The 11,153-nt window shown below is 31.4% G+C and overlaps 1 protein-coding gene across 1 annotated transcript; it reads right to left on the reverse strand.

Moving 5' to 3' along the window:
- Positions 1-4,013: 4,013 nt before the first annotated feature.
- Positions 4,014-9,239, reverse strand: LOC149057166 (uncharacterized). Its single transcript, XM_089224460.1, has 2 exons — positions 5,903-9,239; positions 4,014-5,587 (listed from the first exon to the last, which is right to left on the reverse strand). The coding sequence occupies exons 1-2, from the start codon at positions 6,677-6,679 to the stop codon at positions 4,442-4,444; spliced, it is 1,923 nt and encodes a 640-aa protein (XP_089080586.1). The 5' UTR covers positions 6,680-9,239; the 3' UTR covers positions 4,014-4,441.
- Positions 9,240-11,153: the final 1,914 nt, after the last annotated feature.

Below are 11,153 nucleotides of genomic sequence, written 5' to 3' on the forward strand. Positions count from 1 at the left end.
TTGTAGGTGAAGTGAGTAGTGGGGATCGGTTGATATTGAAATTGACCTCATATGAAATTGAATTTTTAATATTTGTAGCATGTAGCGTACCTAGTAAAGCAATAAAAAACAATTCATCAAACTCGATGGTAGTTTACTAGTATCAGTACATAAGTAGGTACATACTATATTCATATCTATTAATTTGTCTAATTTACATTAACCGAATGAAATAAAAAAGTTCCTTTTCTGAAAAAAATAATAAAAATGGAAATATCACGTTTATGATTGTAACTATACTATTTGATATAGTAGTATATATGAGTTTAAGTAAAAAAATATCAAGTTTCATTGGTTAGAACATCGGATTAGAAATTGATGATGAAAAAATTACTATTGTAAAACAGTGATTAAATATTATTCCATTTCCATAATAACAATAAATGAAAATACTAAAGTTAAACTTAGTCATGATGAACAAGTTATTAATGAAAACTCTAAGACTTTTGATTACGGCACAGATGCGGTAGGCACAGTTGCGGTCAATACGTTTTTGGTGGCACTTGCAGTCACTAGCTATTTTTTTTTTTTACATATATGAACTGGTTTTACAATACTGATATAATAATAAAGTTAAACTTAAACTATATTAACTTTCCTTCGAATTTTTACAGGCTTAGTACTGGCAATAAATATTATTTAATATTTACTGGCGTGCTTAAAAGTTGTTTTTTTTTTAAATATTTATTGTAAACTATTATGATATAAATATAAAATATATAATCATTAATTTGTAGACGCTATTATTTTATTGAGACATGTCGGTTAATTGTTATTGCCTATTAATCAATTTTTTGTATGAAAGAAAGAATTGTTAGACATTTTTTTAAGTCTCTGTCCTCTTCATATGATTTTAATGTTTTTTTTCAATTCTACTGTCAAGTGTAATGTAACATTTTTTCCTTCAAAGTTTAAAATTGTCGATCAAACAATAAGTCTCCATGCTGAGCTTCTAATTTAAGACATTTGTAATAAAGAGCTAAAAAAGTTGGTCGAGGTCTATTAAATTGTTTATTTAATCTGCTATTCCAACCTTCAACGATATTATTTGTCTTGTGTCTTTTTTGGAAGCAATTCCATATATCTTTGGCTATTATTCTATTTCACATTGACATCGATAACGTTGTACCAATAATTTGTATATAAAAATAATACAAAAAAGGAAAGTTTGATTTTTAAAATAGTATAGGTTTAACTTTATTATTATTATATTATATTATCAGTATTGTAAAACCAGTTCATATATGTAAAAAAAAAAATAGTGACCGCAAGTGCCACCAAAAAGGTATTGACCGCAACTGTGCCGACCGCATCTGTGCCGATACCAAGACTTTTGATCAAAAATATTTTATAATTAATATACCTGCTAAGTTCAGTACCAAATACTGAAGCAATAAAAAATTCAGATCTACATTTTAATAATAATATTGATACAGTTGCTGATGTAGAAATTATTGGGAAATAGCTTAGTTCTGAAATTTGAATATGCTATTTCAACAGTAATTATAATAAATTTGAAGTTGTGTAGGTAATTAAATAAATAAATAAAATAATTTATTAAATAATTTAATAAATACTGATGAATTAAAAAAAAAGATTTCTATGCTTTTATGTTTTTTGTAAATTTATTTGTAGCTCATATCAGTACAGGTTGTGTGCTTTAAAATTAAAAAGTGTTGAACAAACTTGTTTTTCGTAAGATCAAAACCTTGATGCTGCAGAAATTTATTGTCTAATGAAATCCAATTTTCACTAAAGATATACGATAATTTTTAAGTTAAAATATATTAGTTTACTGAAGGTTTATGACTATGGAAAAACATCAATGGTCAAGTCAATCAATAGTTAAGTGATATATTGCATCACTTACATATCATAAATTGCATTCAATTAATTCCTATACGCCTTTTTAAATATGACGTATTTATTATGACTTATTTAATTTCTTTAAAACTTAAAACGTAATAATATGTCAAATCTACTAAAAAGCTATCATATGTAGCTTTGAATATAATATTATAATATGATTCATCAAATGTTTGAACGAATATTTGACAAGATAGCAAAAATGCTGCTTTTAATAGAATTTATTAAAACACAATATTATAAAAAACATCGTATTCTGTTCTAATAACATTATCATCGAGAGCGTTTTTATGTTTATTGATTAAATTTACAAGAAACACGATATATGATACGTCCATTATATATTTTTTTACAAATCACATTGCAAATCTGACAAAATTTTTAAAGACTGTCTGAGAAATGCCAGCGATATGACAGAAGATATCAAGATATTGGACAAATATATTTCAATATATAGTCTGTAACAAATGTTTTGACGAAATAGATGGAAAAATGGCATTTGAATCAAATTCATATTAAATTCACTTATTTGAATCTGAGTTAAGAAAATTTATACTTTGTATCTAGATGTTTTAAAATAAAATATTGTATTTATGTTACATAATTTAAAATCTCATTACCACTATAAAATATAATATATTTGTTTTGATTTATTTTACTACACACACACAAACACACACACACACACACATATAAATATTATATTTATTCGAATAAGAAATATCTTCCGGATAGTTAAATTAAACTTTTATGAGCATTTGAATTACAACTTTGGATATTCACTTAATTGCTCTTGTGCCGGTATACTGATTTTGCTGTAAATAAAGAATGAAAAACGAATCATTGTAGAAACTTGGAATTGTCACCAAATGTTTATACAGTAGAACCTCGATTATCCGAACTGATTGGACCGCACCAAGTTCGGATACGCAAAAGTTCGGATATTGGAAATTTAAAAAAAAAATTTGGAAAATTACATATAATATGTATTAATTATTTATTGTTTTTATAATGAAATATTTATTATTGTTATTAATATTTTATTAGAATTACATACACACATAACATTATCATACATTATAAGAAATACATTACATTTATTTTATTTTCATATTATTTATTATATTTTTTTGACAAAATTATCAATTTTAATTTGACGATGAGCTGCAACGCGGTTTACTGCAGCAAAGTCTCGTAAACGTTTAAGGAGAAGTAATTGTGTTGGACAACATTCAGCCTGTTTTTCAAACCACTCAAGACCAGTTTCAAATGCAGCAAATGCTTCAGCAGATGTTGGTCCTTTTGGAGTACTCTTACATTTCATGTTAGGATAACAGAACGTTCGGATACGCTAATTATAGTTCGGATAATAGAGGGTTCGTATAACGGAAGTTCGGATAATCGAGATTCTACTGTATTAGCGTTATCTATTTACAATTAAATATTTTGATTTTTTTAAGTTATTTATAGACAGTTGAAATTTTCTATCTTTCTAAGTTTTTTTTATTGAAATGCTTATGAAAAAAATTGGTTACCCAAAAATATCTTTAAAATTTAATACAAAGTTTATTATAAGTTGTAGGTACTTATCGTAGTAAAAAACATCAAAAATCGTTAGTCACAATTTTTTTTATAAGCATTTAAAATTCAAATGTTTATAAAATATGTCAAAATCGCATAAATTTGAATGGAATTATGAAGATGAAAATTCTTAAAATTTTTGTGATTTATACCTAAGGTTAAAAACCCAACACAAGATTCTCCATAACTTTCCCTTCATAAAACTCTAATACAAACTCCAGAGTCAATATAGAAAACATTTATAGTTTATAAATATAATATAATTGCAATAAAGGTAAAATCGTTTTTCGTATACAATGATATCTGACATGGCATTCAAATTTAACACATCCATTAAAGTGACCTACTCTTCATCTTTACTGTACAGTAGAGTGGTATCGCTTAGTGGGGATCTACTTGTACACTTTTTTTATTGCTCAACAGGTATAAATCCCCCCCCCCCCCAAAAAAAAAAAAAAATACAATTTTTAATCGTTACATTTTATTAAAAAAAAGTTTTTAAATAATTAAGATAATAATAAATTTAAATTCTTAATAATAATAGGAATCAAGCGTGAACAAAATATTACAAAATCATAATAGTATTGAAATTTAGCATAATATAATATGATATTATGTTATACATTGATATTATAATAGATATAATGGTGGTTTAATATTTTTAGTAAAAAAAAAAGTTTTCAATATAGTCCATTGACTTGTAAGTTTATGAAATAAATCACATCTTGAAAATGTGTGCCACCAAGGCCAGCCGATATTGTATAATAATACCTACATCGATTTACGGCCCATATTATTTCATTATGAGAATTTTACCTACGTTATGTCTGAGGACTTAGGTTAATCGCGTTTGCTATACACCAACTCGGATTTTATGTGGTACTATATACCTTAACAGATATCTCTTTACAGGAAAGAAAAACAACCTAAAGGAATACACGATCTGTGTTATCAGTCATCTATCAGTGTTACTGCTACAACGTTTATACGACTGTGGTCGCTGCAGGCGAAAGTCTTTAAATGCAGGTTGACTTCGCAGCGGAAATGTTTGCATAGCAGCGTTGAAACTCAACGCTCGGGCAGCATTCGCGTCGTTTCGCAGTGGCGCTTCGAGGGGTTGCAGCTTAGCGTTTGCACCCATCCTGTCCGAAGTACCCGCAAAGTGATCCACGAAGTTCGTCTCCAGCATCCACACGATTTGACGGATCTGTTTTTCCGAAGTCTTCTTCACGGTGGCCAAGGAATCTTGCTGATCCACATCGTCAGCACAGCCGTTCCCAACGGCCGCCGGTGCAACCGAAACTGCTACGGGGACGCGACACGTACGTCCCATCCGGACCAACCGGAAGTCACGTTCGTCGATGTACAGATACGATCCGGTCAACGTTTTCTTACCACTGAACACCTTCCACGACCATATGTCGTTAGTGTTTTCTAAGCGGAAGTACACGGTAGTCCCCCCGTCCGCGAAATTCTCACCGACCACGTCCGTCCGCCGACGGTCCGTGCCCAATATGACCATCCGGCACGGCTTCCGTCCGAGAACGGCCAGCGTACCGATGATTGGTGACAGCGGCATCGCCATGACTCTGGTCTCGGAACCGTCGTCATAAGAAGGCGGGTCGGAAGTGGATGGTTCCAACCGGAGTTTGTACACTTCACGGCAACCGTGGTAAGTGATCAACAGTCTGACTTTACCCGGCTTGATGGACAACGGGGCCAAGTAGAGTATGTCTCGGATCGGAGGCGTCGGCCATCGAGGGTGCCGAGCATTGCCGCTCCTTGCGTCGCCAGTACCGTTGAAGTCGGCATCGTGCAACGCGTTGTGTTCTTCTTCCAGTGGCAATATGATCTCGGCAAACTTGTCGTTGGTGTGCGTGTACACCAGCACACGATTTGTGCCAGCGTCGCCGATTACCACCAGTGGCCAATCTAAGGTGCATCCGTTTGCTTCACCACGTCCATCTGCAGTGGCCTCACCTTCTGCTGTACCACCGCCGTCGCTATTATTTTCTTCAGCGTCCAGGTATACGGAAACTATGAACTGGAAACAGCTCACCCCGGGTCGCCAAACGCGTGACAGACTTACGACGTCGATGATCTAAAACACGAAACGTTATCTTATAGCCTGAGTTGACATTTTACACGATCCGATCTGTAGATTGGTATAGTTCATAAGTGGGCATTGTTTTGAATACCGCTATTTATTATTACTAGTTAATTTATTCATATGTTACTTATTAATTTAATTTCATATTTTATATTACTATAATACATTAGTTAACATAAAACAATAAATGTGTTAATAAGGTTTATAGACGAAAAAGAGATAAACAGGAGTTACAAATCTAAGAAGATTAAATTATATTAATATCATTATCATTATTATAATTATAACATTGTATATCATATTTACTTGGTTCGTATACACGTCGATCGCTACGAACTTTGGTTTCACCAGCTGATCGTCCGTCTCTGATGATTTGGACGCCGCGGATCCGTCACAACTGAACGGCATTATACCATTACACGCGTCTTCACCGTCTTGACCGGAGTCGAGTACCCAAAGGATTCGTCCTCGATCGTCCAGGAACGCGTCTACAGCGTTGATGATTCTCCTGTGGCCGCGTTTTCTTCCACCGTAGCGGTCGTCGGCGGGGATTTCTTCGGAAGTGCGTTGATCATCATGTCCATCCGGTTCGGAAGTGTCCCGGTCCTGTTCATCCGTAACGGGTAATTCCGATACTGGTGGCTCCGTTGCGATTGGCGAACGCTCGTCCACAAATGTCTGCCAATCCGGGAACGGCCGCACAGACGGATACAGGTTGTTGAGTCCGTGCTTGAGGTCCACCACACCCAGGGAGAACTGTGCCAGGCTGCGGTCACTGCAACATCTTCGGCCACCATCCCCGGTGGGCATGATCAACACGGCAGCAGTGCCACCGCGGATCATTTGCATCCGACTGATGGTGTTCGGCGTCGCAGTGTTATTATTGCAGCTGTGTCTTCTGTTCCACGACGGTGGGGGCCATCGGACCGCCATGTTTCCCGTGTTGATTAGCCACTTGATGGGGGGCGTCCGAGCCAGCGTGCCGTTGGCTCGTCCAATCCACAACTGTGTGACTACGACGGCCATCACCAACATCGCCGCACTGGTGAGTCGCAGCATCACGAATTCCGTCTTAGTCGTCATGCCCAATTGATGTTGACCCACCGCCGCATCAAGTTATCAATAATTTTTTCAATGGAGTAAAAAAAACAAAAAGACAGTTCGATACAGACGAACACATAGAGAAATTTCATCTGCATATATTATAATTATACATATTTGATTAAATTGCCTACTTAAAATGTTATTGTTGTCAGGATTATAGCAGGAGCGAATAGTTTGTTACTATGGTAACAAAACCCTGAACTTTTGGTGGCTGGACACTGCATCATGTCTTATTCTATTACCTGTAGTCAGCATGTGCGATAATTCTATGTCAGAAGAATTTTGATTTTTTTGTTTTGCGATAAATATAATAATATGTGTAATGTACCTATTACGGATCAATCGCGTCCCACTATTATAACTTAAAATGAAACTATTCAAAACAATAAATCAGCAAAATATTTTATTTCAATATCAATTGAACTGTTATTAATTTATCTATCGATAAATTTAATATTATCTATGACGTGTTGTTTGTTATTTGATAACAGTGATAATTTATGTAATTCATTTCCATTATACTATCATGTAATCACCATCAATACTATACGTACTATATAAAAAAGTTAGATTAGGTTAGTTAGTTAATAACCCTTTTAATTAGTTCGGCCTAATATGAGTCAGGTTTTAGAGAAATATTGATCGATCGTATAATACATTAACTATCCTAATAACGGTTGATCACGTCAACATCACACGCTTACGCATTATATACAATGCAAATAAAAGCATTTATTAACAAAAATGTTTCTGATTGAGAAATAATAATGATGTAAATTTTATTATTATGCTGCCTTTTATAATAATACTAGCTGATCTCCACCACTTCGTGGCCGTTAAAAATATCAATTCTAAATGATTAAAAATGTTTGTTTAATTCATTGTTTAATATCAGGTTAACATAGTAATTTACTCATTAATTGCAGACTATGTTTTATTCTTAATCCCGTGGATTATTAGATCGGTCAAAACTATTTAATCTTTATTACTGACATTATGTGAATATTAATTTGACCTACTCAATAGTTTACTATACGTTATGATCCCCGAAACGACCGAAATCACTAATAAACAACAAATAAAAAAAAAATTATTTTCTCATACATAATAACACTAACACACGGCCTACGAAAATGCCAAAAAATAAACGAATACGTGGAAATCGCCATGTCGGGACAGCAAATATTTTATAAATTTTTTTACAATTAGTAAAATTTCGTACAGGACGCTGCTAAGCACGCGGGAAAATGAGGTGTAACCAAAACCGTGTGAACTCCTAATTCCAAAAAAGCTGGATAAAAAATAAAACTTTGTACTTATACTTCAGTTAAATGGTTCAAGGCCTTCAATAGAAACTTCACTACACTTACACTTCACTGAATAATACTGATGAATATGTCGTACCATACTTTGCATTTTACACCTTTGAAGATTGAAATTTCTAGAACGAAGCTTTAGAGAACAATTTATATGACGTCACTCCTCTTGAACATTGCAGATCATTATAGAAAATTCTATAACTTTCTTTTTTACAATTATTGCAATGCAAAAATAATGAGGGCCTTAATCGAGATAAAAAATATTCTATCTTTTAATTAGTACCAAATTACACACAGGGTAAAATATTTAATCAAGATCGGTCAGGAGTTTCGGAGTTCATCCCGGTAAATATTGTGACACATGATTTCTATATATAAGAATAATATATTATGGAGAAAAAATATAGTATATAGAAAGATTGTCCAGTTTTACTTCTCGGAACAATTCATATCTACACGTAGCCAGGATTCGGTAAATTGCGTCCCCCAAAAATGTTCATAGTTATATGCTACGTAAATTGCGGCCCATGTACTTTTAAAACATACGTAAATTGCGTCCCGGGTATATTTGAAATGTACGTAAATTGCGGCCTAGGATTTTCCGATTTCCGGTCGGTTGTACAATTTAAAGATAAGTAATAATCTTTGAATGATTGATGTAGATAATAATAATATGTTCACTAATGTAATATATTACTAGCAGTCAGAGTGCATTTGATCGAAGACCTCATTTTATAATACATTTTATAACCATACGCATTTTTACAGACACATAATTACTAATTGCAAATAATATATTTTTTAATTAAAAACAAAAATACAGCAAAACCAATATTTTTAATCATACCTATATTGATACAATTATATTGACAGTCCTCAGTCTTAAAAAGCGGGTAAGTCGTGGATTTCGCTCTTCTGTACTGTAGGTTACTGTAATGGATGGGATTAAATTTGAATGCAATGATAGGTATCATTGTATACGAAAAACGAATCTGAACGGAGATGATTTGTCAGTCTAGGATATATTATATTTAAATATTGTCATAAATTCTATTTTGAAACAAATATTTTATTTTTCAATTAAGACGCAATTTGCGTATGGCATGGTTAATCAATTAGTGTAGTTATCATTTAGTTATCATAATTCATAATACCTTATATTATCATAGATATACGAATATCTGGTTTGAGGATAAATCGTTATCATAACGCGATTTCATAAAAATTTAAAACTCAAAGGCTCAAAACATTTTTCCTATAATGACGCTTCAAATTTTCTCTATAGCTATTTGAAGCAATACTTATGGAAAACTTGGTGTTAAATTGTATAACCTTAGATATAAATACAAACAATATTCTGAATTTTGAACTACAAAATAATTTGCAAATATTTATGGTTTTGACGAATTTTTGTCAATATTTGAAATTAAAATGCTAATAAAAATTTAATTTAAATTTCCGGTGGTCATTTTTTTTGTGATAAAGATTGACAAATTTGTAAGGAATCTTGTATTAAATTTTCAAAGCTTAGATTTAAAAAGAAAATTTTTTATGAATTTCTAGCTTATAATAATTTGCGAATTTTCGTAATTTTTACGTATTTAGACAAAATTTGAACTTTAAATGCTTATAAAAAAAAATGTGACTATACATTTCTTGATTTTTCAACTGCTATTGTAAAAATATTTTGGGAGCCTTGTATTAAATTTTCAAATCTTTGGTATAAAAGGAAAATTTTTCATGAATTTCTAGAATAAAATAATTTACGAATTTTGTGATTTTTACGTATGTTGTCAAAATTAAAATTTGAATGGATGTAAAAAAAAAATGTCGCTATATATTTCTTTTATTTTTCAACTACTATAGCAAAACTATATTATGAGCCTTGTATTAAATTCTCAAATCTTAGAATTAAAAAGAAAATTTTTATGAATTTCGATCTAAGATAATTTGAAAATTGCCGTCATTTTTACGTATTAAGTCAATATTTGAACTTCAAATCCTAATAAAAAAAAATCGTGACTATGTATTTCTATAATTTTTTAATCACTATAAGAATAACTTATAAGGAACTTTTAAATTTTCAAGTATTTTGATTGGGCCATAAAAATTTTATCGACACTTCAAAAAAAAATTTCAGTTGTTTATAAATACCTCAAAAAAAGTCAAAATATTTTGAAAATTAAATCATGAAAAGAAAATGCCAATCTAAATAACTGGTAAAATTTTTCAAGTATCTATGACTTATACTTTTTGAATAATAACAAATGTTTAAAATCGTTTGAGGATAAATCGTTATCGTTACGCTATTTCGTAAAAATTTAAAATTCAAACGCACTTAATTTTGTATTTTTAATCCTTAGTTATAAACGAAAAAATTTTTATGATTTTTCAACTTCAAAATTACTTGCAAATTTTCGCGTTTTCGACAGATTTCGTAAAATTTTGAACTGTAAACGCTTATTAAAAAATATTGTGACTTACGATATTTAATTTTTTTTAGCTACAATAAGAACAACTCATAAGAAACCGTGTATTAAATTTTCAAGTTTCTTTGGTCTTCCAACATTTTTTTACCGACACTTCAAAAAAAAATTCTCAAAAAAATCTAAAATTTCAGTGGTCTATAAATAACTCAAAAAAAGTCGACAATTTTTGAAAATTAAACTGTATATAGATATAACTAACATTATCATTTGGTGAAAATTTCAAGTGTTTACAGTGATTAGTTTTTGAATTACAACCATATAAAAATATCGATTTTTTTGAAAACTGTTGGAAAATGTTTACTTTTGACCTTTATAATGCACCAAGGATCTTCAATTTTACGTCGGAAACCACCCCCAAAGTTTGAAATCGAAGCATTATTTCGACTAGTTATGTTGTACACAGACAAAAAAAAAAAAAAAAAACACATCATTGCAAAATCAATACATTCATCACTTCGTTCAGAATCTAAAATGAGAAGAAAAATATTGATTTTAATATTATTCATAAAAAATATTTGGGTAGGTAATAAAAATTATACCCAGGGCGCAATTTACGTATGTATAAAATATATCCAGGCCGCAATTTACGTATGTGCAAAATATGCCCGGGCCGCAATTTGCATAAAAATTAAAAATGGACCGCAA

This window comes from Diuraphis noxia, unplaced genomic scaffold (genome assembly GCF_037042655.1).
Source record: "Diuraphis noxia isolate RWA-SAM2 unplaced genomic scaffold, SU_Dnox_SAM2 contig0003, whole genome shotgun sequence".
Classification (NCBI taxonomy): Eukaryota; Metazoa; Arthropoda; class Insecta; order Hemiptera; family Aphididae; genus Diuraphis; species Diuraphis noxia.